This window comes from Pelophylax lessonae (assembly GCF_965119305.1).
Source record: "Pelophylax lessonae genome assembly, chromosome: 5".
NCBI lineage: Eukaryota > Metazoa > Chordata > Amphibia > Anura > Ranidae > Pelophylax > Pelophylax lessonae.
The window spans coordinates 553,632,593-553,656,351 of record NC_138772.1 but is presented as its reverse complement, the minus strand read 5'-3'; the positions used below and the strand labels follow the sequence as shown (position 1 = coordinate 553,656,351).

General features: G+C 49.5%; 1 protein-coding gene across 1 annotated transcript in view; it reads right to left on the bottom strand.

Annotated features, from left to right (window-relative positions):
- Nucleotides 1-22,793, bottom strand: part of KLHL18 (kelch like family member 18) — a 25,556-nt gene extending 2,763 nt beyond the window's left edge. Inside the window, exons 1-6 of the mRNA XM_082259039.1 lie at nucleotides 22,626-22,793; nucleotides 18,072-18,202; nucleotides 11,703-11,843; nucleotides 6,005-6,203; nucleotides 5,708-5,868; nucleotides 3,235-3,371 (exon numbers count right to left, since the gene is read on the bottom strand). Coding sequence (XP_082115165.1) covers nucleotides 3,235-3,371; nucleotides 5,708-5,868; nucleotides 6,005-6,203; nucleotides 11,703-11,843; nucleotides 18,072-18,202; nucleotides 22,626-22,751 — 895 coding nt within the window. The 5' untranslated portion in view covers nucleotides 22,752-22,793. The remainder of the gene's footprint in view (nucleotides 1-3,234; nucleotides 3,372-5,707; nucleotides 5,869-6,004; nucleotides 6,204-11,702; nucleotides 11,844-18,071; nucleotides 18,203-22,625) is intronic.
- Between the last annotated feature and the right edge of the window lie 966 nt (nucleotides 22,794-23,759).

Here is a 23,759-nt window from a genome sequence, read left to right as displayed (position 1 = left end):
AGGATAAGGAAAGGAAAGGAAAGGAAAGAAAGGAAAGGAAAGAAAGGAAAGGAAAGAAAGGAAAGGAAAGGAAAGGAAAGGAAAGGAGAGAGGCAAGGGAGGGAGGGAGGGAGGGAAGGAGGAAAGGAAGGAAGGAAGGAAGGAAGGGAAGAAGGAAAGGAGGAAGGGAAGGAAGGAAAGGAGGAAGGGAAGGAAGGAAAGGAGGAAGGGAAGGAAGGAAAGGAGGAAGGGAAGGAAGGAAAGGAAGGAGGAAGGAAAGGAAGAAAGGAAAGGAGGAAGGAAAGGAAGGAAAGGAAAGGAGGAAGAAAGGAAAGGAGGGAGGGAAGGAAAGAAAGGAGAGAGGGAAGGAAAGGAGAGAGGGGAGGGAGGAAGGAAAGGAAAGGAGAGAGGGGAGGGAGGGAGGAAAGGAAAGGAGAGAGGGAGGGAGGGAGGGAAGGAAAGGAGAGAGGGGAGGGAGGGAAAGGAGGAAAGGAGGAAGGAAAGGAAAGGAGGGAGGGAAGGAAAGGAGGGAGGGAAGGAAAGGAGGGAGGGAAGGGAAAGGAGGAGGGAAGGAAATGAGGGAGGGAAGGAAAGGAGGGAGGGAAGGAGGGAGGGAAAGGAGGGAGGGGAGGGAGGAAGGGAAGGAAAGGAGAGAGGGGAGGGAGGAAGGGAAGGAAAGGAAAGGAGAGAGGGGAGGGAGGAAGGAAAGGAAAGGAAAGGAAAGGAAAGGAAAGAAGGACAGGAAAGGAGAGAGGGGAGGGAGGAAGGAAAGGAAAGGAGAGAGGGGAGGGAGGGAAGGAAAGGAGAGAGGGGAGGGAGGGAGGGAAGGAAAGGAGAGAAGGAAAGGAGGGAGGGAGGGAAGGAGGAAAGGAAGGGAAGGAAGGAAAGGAAAGGAGGAAGGGAATGAAAGGAGGAAAGGAAAGGAAAGGAGGAAGGAAGGAAGGAAAGGAAAGGAGAAGGGAAGAAAGGAAAGGAGGAAAGGAAGGAAGGAAGGAAAGGAAAGGAGGAAGGGAAGGAAGGAAAGGAAAGGAAAGGAGGAAGGTAAGGAAGGAAAGGAAAGGAAAGGAAAGGAAAGGAGGGAGGGAGGAAAGGAGAGAGGGAGGTAAGGAAAGGAGGGAGGTAAGGAAAGGAGGGAGGGAGAGGGAGGTAAGGAAAGGAGGGAGGGAGGGAGGTAAGGAAAGGAGGGAGGGAGGGAGGGAGGTAAGGAAAGGAGGGAGGGAGGGAGGGGAAGGAAAGGAGGAGGGAGGGAAGGAAAGGAGGGAGGGAAGGAAAGGGGGGGAGGAAGGAAAGGAGGGAGGGAAGGAAAGGAGGGAGGAAGGAAAGGAGGGAGGGAAGGAAAGGAGGGAGGGAAAGGAAGGAAAGGAGGAGGGGAAGGAAGGAGGGAGGCAAGGAAAGGAGGGAGGGAGGGAGGGAGGGAGGGAAGGAAAGGGAGGGAGGAAGGAAAGAAGGAGGGAAGGAAAGAAGGAGGGAAGGAAAGAAGGAGGGAGGGAAGGAAGGAAAGGAGGGAGGGAGGGAGGGAGGGAGGGAGGGAGGGAGGGAGGAAGGAAGGGAGGGAGGGAGGAAGGAAGGGAGGGAGGGAGGGAGGAAGGAAGGGAGGGAGGGAGGAAGGAAGGGAGGGAGGGAGGGAGGGAGGGAGGGAGGGAGGGAGGAAGGAAAGGAGGGCTGAAAAGCCAAGCCGGGAGATCGGTGCCCACCACATCGGCTGTGCACCAGGGTACCATCCATGTGTGCAGGGTTTCCCTAGTTACACGCTTAAAAAAGGTACCCAGAAAGTCCCATTTCATTCCTTTGGAGACTTGCTGGTTGGGGGAACTAGTCTCCCACCCTTCCTTTATGTAAAATATTTATGGGATGTTGGTGCCAGTATTTGTATTTTACTGAAATGGCTCTTCTACTACTGATGTCAGGTACTGATGATGGGAAAAGTGGAGGGACCGGGGACGGGAAAGAGCGAGGGACCCAGAAGAACCAGGGACCCAGAGGATTGTCCTTTGCTGAACCAATCTTATTCACCCCAAAGGTGTTTAGTAGGGTTGAGGTCAGGGCTCTGCACAGGACACTGGAGCTCCTTCTCACTAAACTGCTCATCCATGTCTCTATGGAGCTGGCTTTGTACACAGGGGCAGTCATGGTGGAACAGAAAAGGGTCTTCACCAAATTCCTATATGATCATCAATAAGGCCTTTCCAAGTGTATCTTTCCTTCAAGTTTTGAATTAAAGGGTAAATGCCTTACCAGTCCAAAATCTGAAATTAATTATTTGTTTCATTATTTATGCCTCTTATGAAACTCATGTAAATTGTTTCCCCACATTGTAGCCGCAGTCCTTCTTTGCATCACTTTTGGCTTGGCTCGCATCTCCTCTATGGGTCAACGTTAAGGGTCAGGTTTCTCTGCCTTCCTCCTTTCCACCCACCCCTGTCCCTGTATCCATGTCATTGCTATCCCCGGCAATTAAGGGTCCAGTTTTCCTAAGGTACATTTTGCTTATGCTTCAATGTCATATTTATTGAAATTAAAGATTTTTTGGGCATTCAATATCGGACCATTGATATATGCCCTTTTGCTTACTTTTTTGCTTTTTTTTGTCTTGTTATTCTCATTTCTTTTCTTTTGTAAATTTAGAATGTTCATTCTCAAGAAATGTCTATCAAACTCCTGAAGAAGCTATTGTGAAGATGGCGAAACGTAGAGTTGACTTAATCGAGTGCTTTCTTGTGTTTTTACCTTTTTAAATCATTGTTTGTCATGTCCTTAGTCCTTCATGCAAAAATAAAATGTGATTTTTAAGCAGAATCAAGATTTTTCTCCATCAATTGCACCTTTAAAGTCCCACTTTGCCCCTCCTATTGTATTTACTGTTATTTAGGGATGTGGTGCTCTTAACATTTCTCATCTCTGGCAATATATAAAAGAATCTTCACCAAATGGTTACCACAAGGTTGGAAGAGCACAATTGTCAGAAATGTTGTTGTTTGATGGAGTATTACCAGGACCCTTCAGTGGAGACATCTGAACTCCAACATTGGGAGGGATGTCTGCATATGTATGGCCATGTAACAGATGCGTTGATCATGAACTTTCGTTTCCTTACAGTCTGGAACAGATTAGTTGCCCCGGCCCCCTACTGGTGAGGAGTGCACAGTGCACCATACTCCAGCTAGGAATAGGTCTACAGTCGAAGCCAAGCCCAGCATTCTCACAGATACCAATTACTGAATCTTACAGCAATTAATATTCAGGAATACAAGGTACCTGCTGAGTTCAGCCCTCCCACAGCGTAGATCAGACCGGCGATCGATGTGCAACACCGTGGACGAGTTTTAAACGCTAGTAGATGAGGTCTGCGCTCCGGCATCAGGTGGTAATCCTTCGCTTCATCCACGAGATCCCTAAAACATACCAGAAGCTCGTCATACAACTGTCATCCTACATACGTCTGACCAGTCCTAGTGGATAGAAGTCATTTTGGTACAAACAGGGCCGGACTGGGAATAAAATTCAGCCCTGGAAATAATTTCATACCAGCCCCATAGCATTATTATACCGGCCCAACAGCATAACGCCATTATTGTCTTGTTCATAAAAGGGAAAACCATGCATTTTAAAGCACATTTGAAGACTGTATTATATATAGATAAGACAGGTATGAAAGCATATAGGGATAGATATATATATTATATATTATGAGCAAATTCCGGTTAAAAGTGAGGACATGGTACAGGAGGTGGTCATAGGTTGTGTGGGCATGGTACAGGAGATGCGGACATGGTACAGGAAATGCAGGGGCTCTGAGCATGATACAGGAGATGCAGGGGCTCTGGCCATGGCGCAGGAGATACAGGGGCTCTGGCCATGGCGCAGGAGGACATGTCAGAGGCTACGGGCGTGGCACAGGAGGACATATCAGAGGCTACGGGCATGGCACAGAAGGACATGTCAGAGGCTGCCGGCATGGCACAGGAGGACATGTCAGAGGCTGCGGGCATGGCACAGGAGGACATGTCAGGGGCTGCGGGCATGGTACAGGAGATGCAGGGGCTGCAGACATGGTACAGGAGATGCAGGGGCTGCAGACATGGTACAGGAGATGCAGCGCTGCGGGCATGGTACAGGAGATGCAGCGCTGCGGGCATGGTACAGGAGATGCAGCGCTGCGGGCATGGTACAGGAGATGCAGCGCTGCGGGCATGGTACAGGAGATGCAGCGCTGCGGGCATGGTACAGGAGAATGCAGGGCTGCGGGCATGGTACAGGAGAATCTCCTGTACCATGCCCGCAGCACTGCATCTCCTGAGGAGTCTCACTTACCTTTTGGTGAGGCGCCTTACATTTACAAATGGCGCCGCCGAGCGCCAACATGTCACTGAGCATGTGCCGTCTGCCTGGGGATAGCCGAACGTGTACGGGCTTTCCCGAGCGATGGTGGCGCATGCACAGTGGGCATGTCGGGCTGGCCGTGGCCATTTTTTTTTTTTTTTTTACAGGTATTAGCAGCCCCAGGGCAGGGGGACTTGCCGCCCTACCGGGAAATTTCCCGGTATCCCGGCAGGCCAGTGCATCCCTGGATACAAATGGTCAGATTTATACTGGATAGACATAAAAGCAGACGTTCCTAACCTTATAGCCAAAAAAGGTCAGAAATTTGGGGAATTTAACCACTTCAATACCAGGCGCTTTAACCCTCCACCTGCCCAGGCCACATTTTCAGCTTTCAGCGCTGTCACACTTTCAATGACAATTGCGCGGTCATGCAACAAAGTACCCAAATTACCTTTTTATCATACAAGTAAAGCTTCCTTTTGGTGGCATTTAATCACCACCTGGGTTTTTTATTTTTTGCTAAAAAAATAAATAAATAAACACATTTGGAAAAAAAAAAAAAAAAAAATGAAAAAAAAAATGTTTAATTATTTTTTACATACTGTCACCAGTTAGTGTCCCTGGTCACTGCTACACCAGTTATATGATGACGCTGTACTGCACTGGTGCAGTGTGTTAAAAAAAATGCAATAAAATACAATAAAAATTGAAAAAAAAAAAAAAAATATTAATTAAATTTTTATTCCTTTTTTTACGATTTTGTTTTTGTACAACTCTGGGAAAGTGATCAGGATTTTTTTTATAATACATACACACACACACACACACACACATAATTGCTTATACCAGTGAATTTGAGTTATAAGCAACCATTTATACTAAATGAAATATACTTATTTAGTGTGTCTTGTTGTGATTAGCCGCAGTTAATCACATGGTACAGATAGGCTGTGATTGGCCCTGTCTGTACCATGTGATCACTGCGACCAATCACAGCTAGCGACACAATTGTACACAATGAAAGGAAGCCATCCATGGTTTACAGTGGTCATGTGACCTGCTGTGATTGGTCAGAGATCAGACACAGCTGGTGACAGAATGCGCCACAGTGCGGTCCGTGGGGCACGCGCGAGGAGTGTTCCGTGAGGACGTCAAACCAGAACAACGACTGTCCCAGGCGGCCGTCATGTCTCAACAGGCTGGGCGGGAACTGGTGAAGAGGTATGGAGACACTAATATTAAATATACCAGTGAATGTTTTATTTTTCTTAGATCTGGTCAGCAAATACAAAAACTACCTGTTGATCCTGCCAGAAATCCAGAGCTACCTTGTGTACTCTGCAGTGTTATGGCTAACAAAGCTGGAACTACAGAACACCTCCCCCTGTGTTGCGGTTACACTTACCGGCATTTATGACAGCAGCGCACCAGATCATCCTGCTGCACGCGGTCGGTGAGGAACTGGGGGCGACAGAGTGGCAGGCGGACTTTAGTCAGCAGTTCCGGGAGGAAGACTTCTCGCTGCTCCCGGTCGTAGCGAATCCACGCCAACGCAGCTTCAAACACCTACCGAAAGAGCAGAGAGATGTAAGAGAAGGTCATAATCCATATCTGCTTACATTTATGTGTTATAAAACAGGGGGACCAATGTAATTGGACAGGATGATGAATGAACCCGTCCTCATTCTCTGTAGACACGTACCTGCTCCTCCACCTTCACATTCAGCTCATCCCGGGAGACCAGCTCCAGGACTTCATCAAAGGGCAGTGCCAGGAACTCCTCCGACATGGACACCTCCACAAAGTGCTCGTGGATGAAGCGGTTGGCAGCGTCGTACAGCACTGCGCACATCATAGTCTCTGCAAACTGCCGCACTCCCAGGCAATTCTTCGGGTGCAATCTAAAGAGAAGAAACACAATAAGTGTAAGAACATGGAAAAGGCTCAGAGCTACATCGTCATTATCATTGTCAACCAATGGGCCAGGAGTCATGGGTGGGCTCAACTACACCGCCATTATCACATCAGTCAATTGACCAGAAGTCATAAGTGGGCCCAGAGCTACACCACTATTATCGTCATCAGCCAATGGGCTAGTAGTCATAACTGGGCCCAGAGCTACGAAGCCATTATCAATGTCAGCCAATGGGCCAGTAGTCATAGCTGGGCTCAGAGCTGCACCACCATTATCACTGTCGGTCAATGGACCAGGAGTCATAGCTGGGCTCAGAGCTACACCACCATTATCACTGTCGGCCAATGGACCAGGAGTCATAGGTGGGCTCAGAGCTATGCCACCATTATCGTCGTCAGCCAATGGGCTAGTAGTCATAACTGGGCCCAGAGCTACACAGCCATTATCAATGTCAGCCAATGGGCCAGTAGTCATGGCTGGGCTCAGAGCTACACCACCATTATCACTGTCAGCCAATTGGTTAGCAGTCATAGGTGAGCTCAGAGCTACACTGCCATTATCAGTCAGCCAATTGGCCAGGAGTCACAGGTGGGCTCAGGGCTACACCACCATTATTATGGTCAGCCAACAAGCTGGTAGTCTTAGAGCTATACAGCCATTATCACTGTCAGCCAATGGGCCAGTAGTCATAGCTGGGCTCAGAGCTACACCACCATTATCACTGTCGGCCAATGGACCAGGAGTCATAGGTGGGCTCAGAGCTATGCCACCATTATCGTCGTCAGCCAATGGGCTAGTAGTCATAACTGGGCCCAGAGCTACACAGCCATTATCAATATCAGCCAAAGGGCCAGTAGTCTTGGGCTCAGAGCTACACCACCATTATCACTGTCGGCCAATGGACCAGGAGTTATAGGATGGCTCAGAGCTACGCCACCATTATCGTCGTCAGCCAATGGGCTAGTAGTCATAACTGGGCCCAGAGCTACACAGCCATTATCAATGTCAGCCAATGGGCCAGTAGTCATGGCTGGGCTCAGAGCTACACCACCATTATCACTGTCAGCCAATTGGTTAGCAGTCATAGGTGAGCTCAGAGCTACACTGCCATTATCAGTCAGCCAATTGGCCAGGAGTCACAGGTGGGCTCAGGGCTACACCACCATTATTATGGTCAGCCAACAAGCTGGTAGTCTTAGAGCTATACAGCCATTATCACTGTCAGCCAATGGGCCAGTAGTCATAGCTGGGCTCAGAGCTACACCACCATTATCACTGTCAGCCAATTGGTTAGCAGTCATAGGTGAGCTCAGAGCTACACTGCCATTATCAGTCAGCCAATTGGCCAGGAGTCACAGGTGGGCTCAGGGCTACACCACCATTATTATGGTCAGCCAACAAGCTGGTAGTCTTAGAGCTATACAGCCATTATCACTGTCAGCCAATGGGCTAGTAGTCATAACTGGGCCCAGAGCTACACAGCCATTATCAATATCAGCCAACAGGCCAGTAGTCATAGCTGGGCTCAGATCTACACCACCATTATCAGTCAGCCAATTGGCCAGGAGTCATAGGTGGGCTCAGGGCTACACCACCATTATTACGGTCAGCCAACAAGCTGGTAGTCTTAGAGCTATACAGCCATTATCACTGTCAGCCAATGGGCCAGTAGTCATAGGTGGGCTCAGAGCTACACCACCATTATCACTGTCAGCCAATGGGCCAGGAACAGGTGGACTGAGAGCTACACCACCATTATCACTGTCGTTCAATGGACCAGGAGTCATAGGTGTTCAATCAGACACTGCATGCTGCATCAACCGCCCACAGCCGCTATCATAAGCCCCCATTTGTATATATTGAAGTGTTTGGTGGACATTCTCAAGCCCCAGTGCTCCCTGGGATAGCTCCAGTCTATAACTGGCTCAACTCTCACCAGAATAAAAAGTTTAGCCTATACTTGCCTCTTCTGGCACCACGTCTTCCAGGAAGGATCCTGGCCAATACAGAGCAGCCAAAATCTCACAGAATAGGTTCTTGCATTGAAATGGAGTGTCTTCTCAAAAGGAGATTTTACCTGCTCTGCGTTCCCCAAACATTTCCCCTGAATCCTGCCCAGCACCATGGAAGACGGGGGTAAGGCAAGTATCATTTGAAATGTTACAGTAGGTGATTTGTAAAGGGGCAGGGAGCAGAACTATACATGTTTTATATGTGTATACATGAATAAATGGCTCTATAAGGGTTAGGCTGGATATACAGCTACCCCCAGTAACCCACAGCCTGGGATTTTACTGAAGGTCCTCCTGTGCCTATTGCTTCCAGGGAGAAAGAAGCATTACCCACCACCTCTGCCATCTCAGGCAAGACAGAAGCACACGTGAGCACCAGGAAAGGTTCAACTAAAACCATCATCTAAAGAAAGTTGCTTCTCCCCCAATATAGAGAAGTAACCTAGGGACAAAAAAAAAAAAACAAAAAAAAACAAAAAAAAAACAAAGAAGAGGGAGAGAGGGTCCCTACATTGAGAGAATCCTGGCAGGAAATTATCCAGTTACAGGTCCCCTCCAGGTTCACTTCTCCTAGGGCCTGGGGGATCGTAACCTGGGCAGCCTCTGCAAATGGCACTAAGGCCCGATAGGGTAAGCCAACAGACAGTACAATGCACCTGTTAGGTTGGAGAAAACACTACAACTGTGTACCCCAGAAGAAGTAATTTGTGACAAAACGCGTAGGGCGGAGCGGCGTGCTGACGTCATTACGTAAATCGGAAGGGACTGTAAAAACCCCATACATGCCAGCTGAAAGCTGTCCTTATTGCGCAAACTGGTTTTATACATTGCGAGAGCATTTTTAAGGATTAATAAACGGTTTCAAAGGGTTTTATGCTGTGCGGTATGTTGGTTTCTCCTATGTCCTCCAGCGCTGGTTGGAGGGTGAGATGAGGAGGATATACAGGATATTCATTGAGGATGTTTGCAACACCACCAGTGGAAGGGATATGTCCCTGATGTTTTTTTCATGAGCCTTTATTGACCTCCCTTTAGTTAGAGGGTCATCATATTTTGGTAAGCTTATTACTGTATCTCCAAGGTGGTGGTTCTTCCCAGGAAGTGGTGGTGGGGGATCCTTGATCACTTACCTATATTGAGGATAGTTTTGGATATTGTCACTTTGTGGGCTGTTTTTCATGGGGACTACTCACCAATAGGCATTCTTATATCATTTCACATTTATACTTGTTTGATTTCTTTTTGTTATTTGTAGGCTGTGTTTTTTGTTTGTGTAGTGCAACACTTTATTAACACATACTACAACTGAGGTGGCTGAGTGCTTTTAATTGATGTGGTGATAATGCATTTCCCATGTTAGGTGGGCAGGGCCTCTCACTCATAAGCTGTCCTGGAGGATGACTTGGGAAATCAGAAGTAACTTTGGTGCTTTTGGGCTTTCTGATGGAAGACTTACAGATACCACCTGTTTTTAAAAAGTCTCAACTGCGCTCTACATGGGTTCATTGGAGGCTTCTTGGTTTCTTTTGGCCCACCCTCCAATGACCCATTGGGTTACACCTTTTTATTAGTTCACTGGAGGCTTCTTGGTTTCTTTTGGCCCACCCTCCAATGACCCATTGGGTTACACCTTCTATTAGTTCACTGGAGGCTTCTTGGTTCCTTTTGGTCCACCTTTCCATGACCCATTGGGTTACACCTTCTATGGATTCACTGGCGGCATCTTGGTTTCTTCTGGCCCACCTCCCCATGACCCATTGGGTTACACCTATGGACTCACTGGAGGATTCTTGGTTCCTTTTGGCCCACCTCACAATGACCTATTGGATTACACCTTCTATGGATTCGCTTTACCATCCTATAGCGAGTCTACCACCTATCCCTACTTACTGGAATCTGATGGGGGAACACACATCCCTAGGCAGAAGATGTCCTGTTCTCCCACATGGATGGCGCACTCAGCTCTGGAACGACAACTACCCCCCCCCCCCCCTCCAACTTTGGTGTTTCTGGGCTGATTAAAGACTTACAGATACCAGCTGTTTTTTTAAAATGTGGATAATGCATTTCCTATGTTAGGTGGGCAGGGCCGCTCACTCATAAGCTGTCCTTGAGGAGGACTTGGGAATTTAGAAGTAACTTTGGTGTTTTTGGACTTACTGATGGAAGAAGGCTTTGTGGTTCATTTTGGCCCACCTCCCCATGACCCATTGGGTTATACCTTGTATGGATTCACTGGAGGCTTCTTGGTTCCTTTTGGCCTACTTCACAATGACCTTCTTGGGTTACACCTTCTATGGATTCACTGGAGGCGTTTTGGTTCCTTCTGGCCCACCTCCCCATGACCTATTGGGTTAAACCTATGGATTCACCGGAGGATTCTTGGTTCCTTTTGGTCCACCTCCTCATGACCTATTGGGTTACACCTTCTATGGATTTACTGGAGGCTTCTTGGTTCCTTTTGGCCTACCTCACATTGACCTATTGGGTTACACCTTCTATGGATTCACTGGAGGCGTCTTGGTTCGTTCTGGCCAAGCTTCCCATGACCTATTGGGTTACACCTTCTATGGATTCACTGGAGGCGTCTTGGTTCGTTCTGGCCAAGCTTCCCATGACCTATTGGGTTACACCTTCTTGGTTCCTTTTGGCCCACCTCACAATGACCTATTGGGTTACACCTTCTATGGATTCACTTTACCAACCTATAGCGAGTCTACCACCTATTCCTACTTACTGGAATCTGATGGGTGAACACACACCCCTAGGCAGAAGATGTCCTGTTCTCCACATGGATAGCGTACCCCCCCTTCCAACCTTGGTTTTTCTGGGCTCACGGAAGACTTACAGATACCAGCTATTTTTTAAAATGAGGATAATGCATTTCCTATGTTAGTTCCTATGTTATGGGCAGGGCCTCTCACTCATAAGCTGTCCTGGAGGAGGACTTGTGAAATCAGAAGTAACTTTGGTGTTTTTGGGCTTACTGATGGAAGACTTACAGATACCACCTGTTTTTAAAGAGTCTCAACTGTGCTGTACATGGGTTCATTGGAGGCTTTGTGGTTCATTTTGGTCCACCTCCCCATGACTCATTGGGTTACACCTTGTACGGAATCACTGGAGGCTTCTTGGTTCCTTTTGGCTTACCTCACAATGACCTATTGGGTTGCACCTTCTATGGATTCACTGGAAGAGTCTTGGTTCCTTCTGGCCCACCTCCCCATGACCTATTGGGTTGCACCTTCTATGGATTCCCTTTACCATCCTATAATAAGTCTACCACCCATACCTACTTCCTAGAATCTGATGGCTGAGCACACATCCCTAGGCAGAAGGATGTCCTGTTTCCCCACATGGATGGTGCACTGAGCTCGGGACCGCTAACCCCCCCGGATCATTCAGAGCTCATTATATCTGTTGTTTATGTGAGTGCTGACCAGAGTGCAAAGATCTCGCCGGTTGTGACTCACCTCTCCTTCAGGAAGGAGCAGCAGGCGTCCTTTATGTTCTGCAGCTGCAGGAAGCTGGCGCCCATCAGGAGAGACTGGACGTTCTGCTGGTCTATGGCCAGGTGCCCGTTATACGCAAAGTTTATCAGAGCTTCCAGAGCGCTGCAAAGAGAGAAGAGGGGTCATCATTGAGGATTCCAAAATTATATTTAATGGCTCAGTCATTAAAAACAGTATCACAGATCAGAAGGTCGAGATCCCAAATCTTTAGCAATAAGCCGGCCAAAGACACTAGAAAAGCAAGACAGGATCATGTGTGCACACAATGCACAGGTGAGTATGTGGAGAATACCAGGCCAGGCTGCACCGAGCACCACCCCAGACTCCAGCACACTCCACCATCCTAGCACCGACCAGCCAGCTGACTCCGTTCTCCAGCAATTTAAGGCCCCATTCACACCTCAGCGTTTTGGAGCTTGAAGCTCTAAAACGCTGGAGGAGAAAAATGATTTAAGAATACATAAAAAAGCAAAATTATCCCCCCCCAGGGGAGGGAAGAGCATAAAAAGGGACTTTAAAATGTGCCATAACCAAAAACAAAGAACAGGATATTAAAAAGATCTACATCTGTACTACAAACATCAATAAAAAAAACACATAATACGCAAATATACAGTGCCTTGCGAAAGTATTCGGCCCCCTTGAACTTTGACCTTTTGCCACATTTCAGGCTTCAAACATAAAGATATAAAACTGTAATTTTTTGTGAAGAATCAACAAGTGGGACACAATCATGAAGTGGAACGAAATTTATTGGATATTTCAAACTTTGTTAACAAATCAAAAAACTGAAAAATTGGGCGTGCAAAATTACTCAGCCCCTTTACTTTCAGTGCAGCAAACTCTCTCCAGAAGTTCAGTGAGGATCTCTGAATGATCCAATGTTGACCTAAATGACTAATGATGATAAATAGAATCCACCTGTGTGTAATCAAGTCTCCGTATAAATGCACCTGCACTGTGATAGTCTCAGAGGTCCGTTTAAAGCGCAGAGAGCATCATGAAGAACAAGGAACACACCAGGCAGGTCCGAGATACTGTTGTGGAGAAGTTTAAAGCCAGATTTGGATACAAAAAGATTTCCCAAGCTTTAAACATCCCAAGGAGCACTGTGCAAGCGATAATATTGAAATGGAAGGAGTATCAGACCACTGCAAATCTAGGAAGACCTGGCCGTCCCTCTAAACTTTCAGCTCATACAAGGAGAAGACTGATCAGAGATGCAGCCAAGAGGCCCATGATCACTCTGGATGAACTGCAGAGATCTACAGCTGAGGTGGGAGACTCTGTCCATAGGACAACAATCAGTCGTATACTGCACTAATCTGGCCTTTATGGAAGAGTGGCAAGAAGAAAGCCATTTCTTAAAGATATCCATAAAAAGTGTCGTTTAAAGTTTGCCACAAGCCACCTGGGAGACACCAAACATGTGGAAGAAGGGGCTCTGGTCAGATGAAACCAAAATCAAACTTTTTGGCAACAATGCAAAACGTTATGTTTGGCGTAAAAGCAACACAGCTCATCACCCTGAACACACCATCCCCACTGTCACACATGGTGGTGGCAGCATCATGGTTTGGGCCTGCTTTTCTTCAGCAGGGACAGGGAAGATGGTTAAAATTGATGGGAAGATGGATGGAGCCAAATACAGGACCATTCTGGAAGAAAACCTGATGGAGTCTGCAAAAGACCTGAGACTGGGACGGAGATTTGTCTTCCAACAAGACAATGATCCAAAACATAAAGCAAAATCTACAATGGAATGGTTCACAAATAAACATATCCAGGTGTTAGAATGGCCAAGTCAAAGTCCAGACCTGAATCCAATCGAGAATCTGTGGAAAGAACTGAAAACTGCTGTTCACAAACGCTCTCCATCCAACCTCACTGAGCTCGAGCTGTTTTGCAAGGAGGAATGGGCAAAAATTTGAGTCTCTCGATGTGAAAAACTGATAGAGACATACCCCAAGCGACTTACAGCTGTAATAGCAGCAAAAGGTGGCGCTACAAAGTATTAACTTAAGGGGGCTGAATAATTTTGCACGCCCAATTTTTCAGTTTTTTATTTGTTAAAAAAGTTTGAAATATCCAATAAATTTCGTTCCACTTCATGATTGTGTCCCACTTGTTGTTGATTCTTCACAAAAAATTACAGTTTTATGTTTTTATGTTTGAAATGTGGCAAAAGGTTGAAAAGTTTAAGGGGGCTGAATACTTTCGCAAGGCACTGTATCTAAAAACATCATATGTGGAGCCATGTGTCATATCAATAGACAGGTATGAAAAATGCTACAATATAAGAAATATTAGTTTGCTTCAGTCCAGATGTAACAAAAGCAGGCGTACAGGATCAACGTGTTTCGCTAATACGGCTTCTTCAGGACCCATGCCCTTATTCTCTCCACTGTCCCCTTGTAATATATTTTCTTGTATTTTTGATTTGTCAATATGGTTGTGATACATTGTATTCTAATTGTATTTTACTATAGACAGCTGGTGTGCTTCTTACTGTTAGAATTAGGGATCGACCGATTATCGGCAAAGCCAATATATCGAGGGCCGATATGCACTTCCCCCAATATATCGGAATCAGCAACCAAGGTGACTGATATTGACAATATTTCGGGAAAGTGCTTGTAGTACCGGAGTGATCCCTGCAGTTAGAGGCATCACCCCGGTACCGGCGTCCATAGCCGACGGTCAGCTGTCTTGTAATGACAACCAATGTGGCTGAGAAGCCGCTCGTCTGTCATTAGAAGGAGCGGGAGGGGAGAAGTTCCCCCCTCCCACAATCGCCCGGGTCTCCCGTCCCAGCGGGAGACCCGGGCAACCAGCCTGCACAGCCGCCGAAGACCCGATCAAAGCCGCATTCAGCTCCGATCGGGTCTCCATGCAAAAACCCGGAAGTGATGTCATGATATCACTTCCGGGTACTCAGGGCAAGATTTAAAAAATGCAAGCATTCAAAAACAGCCAAACCTGGCGTTTTGAATGCTTTTAAGTGCAGAGGAGGGGTTTGGGGTCTTTTAGACTCCCAGATCCCTCCACAAGAGTACCTGTCAAAAGAAAAAAAGATACATTTTTTTAAAACGTACGAAAATATCAGCCGATACCAATATGCATTGGCCAAAATATCGGTATCTGCAACAAAAAAACTATATCGGTCGATCACTAGTTAGAATGGATCCTGATGAAGCAGCATTAGCGAAATGCGCTGATCCTCTACGCCTGCTTTTGTTACGCCTGGACTGAAGCAAACAATATTTCTTATATTGTAACATTTTTCTTGCCTGCCTGATATAATATGATACACAGCTCCGCATACAATGTTTTTAAATATACCCTCACTGGCCACTTTATTAGGTACACCTTGCTAGTACTGGGTTGGACCCCCTTTTGCCTTCATTCTTCATGGTATAGATACAACAAGATATTGGAAACGTTCCTCAGAGATTTTCCTCCATAGTGACATGATGACATCACGCAGTTGCTGCAGATTTGTCAGCTGCACATCCATGATGCCAATCTCCCATTCCACCACATCCCAAAGGTGCTCTACCGGATGAGATGTGAGTGTGGAGGCCATTGGAGGACAGTGACCGGATCTGGTGAGTATGGCGGCCAATGGAGGACAGTGACTGGATCTGGTGAGTGTGGAGACCATTGGAGGACAGTGACCGGATCTGGTGAGTGTGGAGGCCAATGGAGGACAATGACTGGATCTGGTCAGTGTGGAGACCATTGGAGGACAGTGACCGGATCTAGTGAGTGTGGCTGCCATTGGAGGACAGTGACCGGATCTGGCGAGTGTGGCGGCCATTGGAGGACAGTGACCAGATCTGGCGAGTGTGGCGGCCATTGGAGGACAGTGACCGGATCTGGTGAGTGTGAAAACCATTGGAGGACAGTGACCGGATCTGGTGAGTGTGGCGGCCATCGGAGGACAGTGACTGGATCTGGTGAGTGTGGAGGCCATCGGAGGACAGTGACCGGATCTGGTGAGTGTGGAGGCCATTGGAGGACAGTGACCTCATTGTCATGGTGAAGAAACCAGTGGTGAGATGATTGGAGCTTTGTGACATGGTGCATTATCCTGCTGGAAGGAGCCATCAGAAGATGGGGACACTGTAGTCATAAAGGGATGGACATGGTCAGCAACAATTCTCAGGTAGACCGTGACGTTTCAACCATGCTTAGTCGATACTAAGGGGCCCAAAGTGTGCCAAGACCCCCCCACACAATTACACCACCAGCCTGAACCATTACCCCTCCTCCCCCCACCAGCCTGAACTGTTACACTCCCCCCCCCCCACACCACCACCAGCCTGAACCATTAAACCCCCCCCCCCCCACACCATTACACCACCACCAGCCTGAACCGTTGATCCATGCGCCCAATTCTGGCCCGACCATCTGAATGTCGCAGCTGAAATCCAGACTCATCAGACCAGGCAATGTTTTTCCAATCTTCCATTGTCCAAGTTTGGTGATCCTGTGCCAATTGTAGCCTCAGTTTCCTGTTCTTAGCTGACAGGAGTGGCACCTGGGTTGGTCTTCTGGTGCTGTAGCCCATCTGCTTCAAGGTTGGATGTGTTGTGCATTCAGAGATGGTATTCTGCATACCTTGGTTGTAATGAGTGGTTATTCAAGTTGCTGTTGCCTTTCTATCATCTGGAACCAGTCTGCCCATTCTCCTCTGACATCAACAAGGCATTTTCCTCCACACAACTGCCGCTCACTGGATATTTTCTCTTTCCCACCATTCTCTGTAAACCCGAGAGATGGTTGTGTGTGAAAATCTCAGAAATACTCAGAGCAGCCCTTCTGCCACCACCAAACATGTCACGTACAAAGTCACTTCAATCCCCTTTCTTCCCCATTCTGATGCTCGGTTTGAACTTCAGCAAGTCTTCTTTACCACGTCTAGATGCCTTAATGCATTGAGTTGCTGCCATGTGATTGGCTGATTAGCAATTTGTGTTACCAAGCAATTGAACAGGGGTGTACCTAATAAAGTGGCCTGTGAGTATCACATGTTTTATTGATGTTGTGTAGATGTCAATCTTTTTAATATCCTGTTCTTTGTTTTGGGTTAAGGCAAATTTAAAGTCCCTTTTTTTCTTTTATCTCCCTTTGTGGGGGGGGATAGTTTGCTTTCATGTGTTCTTTATAGGGATGGTGCCTGAATAAGGTTAATTTTACTTCATCGCTGTTGTAAATTCATGACAATGAAATAAAAACATCCCTGGAGGGGGGGAAGTGTAGAAGGGACAGGGGGGGGGGGGGGTGCCAATGCTTTGTTAATGGCATTTATGTGATCCAGCGTGCCCCCGCCGCCGGTCTTAAAGCGGCTAAAGTGGAAGTCAACGTTGCTGTGTAAATACAGCACTGTAGCAGCAAAAAAAAAAAAAAAAAAAAAAAAAAAGGAAGGATTAGAGATGTTGGAAGATAGGGAGATACAAAATAATTTTTTTTTTATAAATATTGATCAGACGGGAGATAGAGATACAAAGTAACATTGTTTATAAACATTGATCAGAGAGGAGATAGAAAGATACAAAGTAACATTGTTTATAAACATTGATCAGAGAGGAGATAGAGAGATACAAAGTAACATTGTTTATAAACATTGATCAGAGAGGAGATAGAGAGATACAAAGTAACATTGTTTATAAACATTGATCAGACAGGAGATAGAGAGATACAAAGTAACATTGTTTATAAACATTGATTAGACAGGAGATATAGAGATACAAAGTAACATTGTTTATAAACATTGATTAGACAGGAGATAGAGAGATACAAAGTAACATTGTTTATAAACATTGATCAGACAGGAGATAGAGAGATACAAAGTAACATTGTTTATAAACATTGATTAGACAGGAGATAGAGAGATACAAAGTAACATTGTTTATAAACATTGATTAGACAGGAGATATAGAGATACAAAGTAACATTGTTTATAAACATTGATCAGACAGGAGATAGAGAGATACAAAGTAACATTGTTTATAAACATTGATCAGACAGGAGATAGAGAGATACAAAGTAACATTGTTTATAAACATTGATTAGACAGGAGATAGAGAGATACAAAGTAACATTGTTTATAAACATTGATCAGACAGGAGATAAAGAGATACAAAGTAACATTGTTTATAAACATTGATCAGAGAGGAGATAGAGAGATACAAAGTAACATTGTTTATAAACATTGATCAGAGAGGAGATAGAGAGATACAAAGTAACATTGTTTATAAACACTGATCAGAGAGGAGATAGATACACAGTAGTACATTGCGTAGACACTTAGGGGGTGGTACTCACCTGGGGTCCATCCCCTGCATGACGATCTCGTCTTGCTTGCACTCCATCATGTCATTGGTGAACATGGCGTGGAAATAGGGGATGGAGGCCGCCAGCACGATCCGATGGGCGCTAAACTTGTGTTCCCCCACCTGTAACCGGGAGAAAGAACGTCAGATAAAGATCTCAAAATTCCACCACAAGACTTTGGGGCTAAATTCTGATTGGACGGTGGGGGGAGGGAGTGTGACTGATCAGTAAGGACATCCTGGCTGACAGTAAGTGGCACAGACTCCACCACGGCTCGGGGCAGAGCTCCTCAGCCATGCCGGAGCCGCGGATGGAAAATCCCAGGGAGGAGGGGGGAGGGAGTAGATTGAAGGGTTAATGGTGTCAGCGTTGGCAGAGCGTCTGCCAATTCATCAGCAGGAATTACCCAATAATCTGCTTTGTGCCAAACCCAGCGCATGTCAGCTGTGACACAAACTACGAGGGCAAAATCGTTATCTTCTATCTTCTCATAGCGTGCGTTAGAAGCTGCTGCCAGTCAGATAGATAGAGCCAACCTCCAGCATCATCTAGCCCTTTCTTCCCCAGCCTGGTTGTCTCTGCCCCACCCCTTTCAATTATGGAGGCTCAGGATCACATGTGGGCGTTACCAAGGTCTGCCTAGGAACAACTCCTTCAGACTGGCCCACCCATCAAGGCATTTTTATATTTGCATATCTCCTCCCCCTAGCTTACATCAGGACTGAGGCAGGGTGATGTGATGGTTTCAGGAAGCTATGTACCGCCCCCTGCTGTCCCCTCCCACTAGCCATGATCTGCCTGCATTACATAGAGAAGCACAGAGACTCAGGGATGTCACTAGGTCTAAACTAAGCTTAAAATGCCTGTGAAGAGCGGTGTGCGGGTGAAGCTGGCTCTGTGGTCAGTAATGGGGGAGGGTGTAGGGAGAGCAGTGTGCGGGTGAAGCTGGCTCTGTGATCAGTGATTGGGGAGGGGGCAGAGAGCAGTGTGCGGCTGAAGCTGGCTCTGCGGTCATTGATGGGGGAGGGGGCAGAGAGCAGTGTGCGGGTGAAGCTGGCCCTGCGGTCAGTGATGGGGGAGGGGGCAGGGAGAGCAGTGTGCAAGTGAAGCTGGCCCTGCGGTCAGTGATAGGGAGGGGGGCAGTGGGGGCAGGGAGAGGACAGGAGGAGGGGGGGGCAAGGAGAGGACAGGAGGACGGGGAGGGGGGCAGGGAGAGGACAGGACGATGGGTGGGGGGGGCAGGGAGAGGACAGGAGGACGGGGGGGGGCAGGGAGAGGACAGGAGGACGGGGGGGGGGCAGGGAGAGGACAGGAGGACGCGGGGGGGGGGGGGGGCATGGAGAGGACAGGAGGACGGGGGGGGCATGGAGAGGACAGGAGGAGGACGAGGGGGGCATGGAGAGGACAGGAGGAGGACGAGGGGGACAGGGAGAGGACAGGCGGATGGGGGGGCAGGGAGAGGACAGGAGGGGGGGCAGGGAGAGGACAGGAGGGGGGGCAGGGAGAGGACAGGAGGACGGGGGGGGGGGGCAGGCAGGGAGAGGACAGGAGGAGGGGGGCAGGGAGAGGACAGATGGGATTTGCTGCTGATCTCACACTAAGCGCCGCACATCAGAAGCTCATTTACTCCACACCGGCTGCCCTTAGCTGACCCCCATCCTCCGCTTCTATGGGGCTCCGGACCCCGGAATGTACAACTCCTATAGGATGGGGGAGGTGGGGCAGAGCACCCCATGGAGTCCCTATTACCAATAGCAACCGCCGCTCATTCAGTTGGAATAATGGGAATGAAGCAACCTTTTTTTTTTTTTTTTTTAAAAGTGACATTGTATCGGATAGACAGAACACGGATCATGTACAGAGTGTGTGGCCAATATAGTAGATAAAAGGGGATCAGGGGCAGGAGGACGCCCCCCGCAGGCGGAGAGGAAGAGGGGGCGCCCCCCGCAGGCGGAGAGGAAGAGGGGGCGCCCCCCGCAGGCGGAGAGGAAGAGGGGGCGCCCCCCGCAGGCGGCGAGGAAGAGGGGGCGCCCCCCGCAGGCGGAGAGGAAGAGGGGGCGCCCCCCGCAGGCGGCGAGGAAGAGGGGGCGCCCCCCGCAGGCGGCGAGGAAGAGGGGGCGCCCCCCGCAGGCGGAGAGGAAGAGGGGGCGCCCCCCGCAGGCGGAGAGGAAGAGGGGACTCCTGGCAGGTGGAGGGGGAAGAGGGAGATGCCCCCGCAGGCGGGGTGGAAGAGGGGGGACTCCTGGCAGGTGAAGAGGAAGGGGGGGACGCCTCCACAGGCGGGCGGGAAGGGGGGGGGGAGGGGACGCCCCCGCTGGCAGGGAGGAAGGGGGGCCCTCCCGCAGGCAAGATGTTGGGAGTGAGTGGCCAGGAAATTCGGGTGAAGTTTGCACACCTGGTGATCCCGCCATGAAGATTCTTCCTGGTATAGGGTGACACCTGATTCCCGATCTCCTGTCTGTGTTGTCACCGTGTCACACGCTCCCTGGGGAAGGCTACAAGTGGCTGAGGGGACACACAATGATCAGCAGCCTGAAGTGAGTGCAGGAAGTGGCTGAAAAAGGCTGCAGAAGATCAGCAGCACTGAGGTGGGGGGAAGGGCTGGGATAGATGATAAATCCCATCCAGAACTCCACCTATACCACGCCCCCTGGGCAGAGCTCCATCCTCCCGGCGGGCACCTTGGGGTGATGTGAGGACAGCGAGTCATGTGACATAATGTGTCATCTCCATACAATGCACACCCCGCCCCCATCCCCACCCCCACCCCTGGCCTAGGACAAGGAATAATTACACCCGACTACCTGAAACTTGCTGAGAGAGGAACTCCGCCCATAACACTCCATCCCCCGACATCAGAGGGGTGCACGGTGGTGGCAATGTCCCAAGGGGGGGGGGGGGGTCAGTATAGTTGGGGGAGGGAGGCAGTATACTGGGGGGGGGGGGTCTCAATATAATTGGGGGAGAAGTAGTCAGTATAGTGGGGGGGGGGTCAGTGGGAAGGGAGAATTATAGTGGGGGGGGTTAGTATAGCTGGGGGAGAGGAAAAGAAAAATAGGGGGGGGGGGTCAGTAAAGTTGGGGGAGCTGGGAGTCAGTATAGTTGGGGGGAGGGGAGAAGAAAAATGGGGGGGGGGGGTTCATTATAGCAGTATAGTTGGGGGAGCTGGGAGTCAGTATAGGCGGGGGGGGGGTGAGTATATTTGGTGGAGGGGAGCAGTATAGTGGGGGAAGAAGAGCAGTAGTACAGTGGGTGGGTCTGTATAGTTTGGGGGGGGGGGTTAGCCGTATAGTGGGGGTTCAGTATATTTGGTGGGGGGGGGGAGCAGTATAGTGGGGTCAATATAGCAATATAGTGGGGGGAGGGGAGTCAGTATAGAGGGGGGAAAGTAGCAGAATGGAGGGGGGGTCAGTATAGGTGGGGGAGAGGAGTGGAATAGTGGGGGACAGGGAGATGGTGTAGTGGGGGGGGGGGGTGAGTCAGTATAGTTGGGGTAGAGGAGTCAGTATGGTGGGGGGGAGGTCAATCAGTATAGTTGGGGGCAGGGGAGTAGAATAGTTGAGGGAGGGGGGTCAGTAGAGTGGAGGGAGAGGAGCAGAATAGTTGGGGGGGGGGGGGAGTCAGTATAGTTGGGGGGGGACTTGGTATAGAGGGGGGAGGAGAGCAGTAAAGTTGGGGAAGAGGAGTCAGTATACAGGGGGGGTCAGCATAGTGGGGGGGGGGGGTAGGGGAGCAGCTTAGTTGGGGGGGGGTCAGCATAGTGGGGGTCAAAATAGTTGAGGGAGGGGAGTTGGTATAGTGGGTGGGTGAATATAGTGGGGGGAGAGGAGCAGAATAGTGGGGGGGGGGGTCAGTATAGTTGGGGAAGGAGAGGAGCAGTATAGGGGGGGAGGGGGGAGTCGGTATAGTTGGAGGGGTGGGAGAGCAGTATAGTGGGGGGGGGGGCAGTTGGACAGTATAGTAAGAAGAATAGAGTCAGTATAGTTGGGGGGGGGGGGGTTATCAGTATAGTTGGGGGGAGGGGAGTCCGTAGAGTGGGGCAGTATAGTGTGTGGTGGTGGGGGGGTCAGTAAAGGGGGAGGAGGGGAGCAATATAGTGGGGGTTCGGTATAGTGGGGGGGGGGGGGGTGAGTATAGATAAGGGAGAGGAGCAGAATAGTGGGGGGGGGGAGAGTCTGTAGAGGGGGGGGAGGGGCAGTATATTGTGTGTGTGGGGGGGGGGGGTCAGTAAGGTTGGAGGAGGGGAGGGGAGCAGTTTAGTAAGGGGGGTCAGTATAGTGGGGGGGAGAGGAGCAGCTTAGTGTGTGTGTGGGGGGGGGGGGTCAGTATGGTGGGGGGGGGTCACTATAGTAGGGAGGGTCAGTCTAGTGGGGGATGGGAGTGAGTGTGGTGGGGGGTTGGTATGGTGGGGGGGTCAGTATAGTGGGGGGGGTCAGTATAGTGGGGGGGGTCGGTATGGTGAGGGGCGGGGCCAGAATGAAAGGAGGCGGGGTCACTCCCAGTCCCCGGCAGTGAGTGGTCTCCCCAGTAGGGGGCGTGTCTCACCTTGAGGGTGACGTCACAGAGTTTGCCCTGGCGGCGGATCTCCTCCATCACCCCGTATCCTCGGCTCGGTAGATCGCCCACAGTGACATGGACCAGATCTTCCAGCTCCTCCAGCTCATCCACCATCTTGTGTCACTGCGCTCCCTCTGGCCCCGCCCCCGATCCGGACGCACTTCCTTCTCCGGCACGCCCCTCCTCCCGCCTACGACCCAATAGCCGCCGCCAGGGGCCGCCTGGTGGGCGTGGTGGAATGCGGAAGGCGAGGCGATGGACCAAAACAGGCAGCCATTGTCCCCTCCTTCTTCCGGCCTCCGTCACCATGGTGACCAGAAAGTGTGTACACGGTGGGGGAAGGGAGACCTAGAGATGACGTGAGGGGGGCGGGGCGGTAGAGAGGTGACGGGTAGATCGGGGGTCCTCCTGACCCTCCCCTCCCCCAATCGGGAGAACTTCTTCCCACATCAGCGGCCACCCATCTACCCCGCCCCCCCACCATATATATCCCGCCCTCTCCTACGTCACATTCAGGTGTGAGGGGTCAGGTGAGGTAGAGGGAGGGAGGAGGAGTTCTGATACATGAGAGGCGGAGGAAGTGTGCGCCATTATATTGGTAATACTGTGTGACCCCTGCATGACCCCTGACCTCCGCTTCACCCCCTGACCTCTGCCTCACCCCTGACCTCTGCATCACTCATGACCCCTACATGACCCCTGACCTCTGTGTGACCCCTGACCTCTGTGTGACCCCTGACCTCTTCATCACTTCTGACCCCTGACCTCCGCTTCACCCCCTGACCTCTGCGTCACTCCTGACCTCTGATCTCTGCTTCACTCCTGAACTGTGCGTGACACCTGACCCCTAAACTCTGCATTACTCCTGACCCCTAAACATGCGTCACTCCTAAACTCTGCGTCATTCCTGACCTCTAAACTCTGTGTTACTTATTTTTGACCCCTAAACTCTGCATCCCTCCTGAACCCTGTGTTACTCCTGACCCCTGAATGCTTCATTACTTATTCCTGAGTTCTGAACTCTTCCTTACTCCTGAACTCTTTGTTACTTATTGCTGACCCCTGAACTCCTCGTTACCTCTGACCCCTGAACTCTGCGTCATTCTTGACTTCTGAACCCTT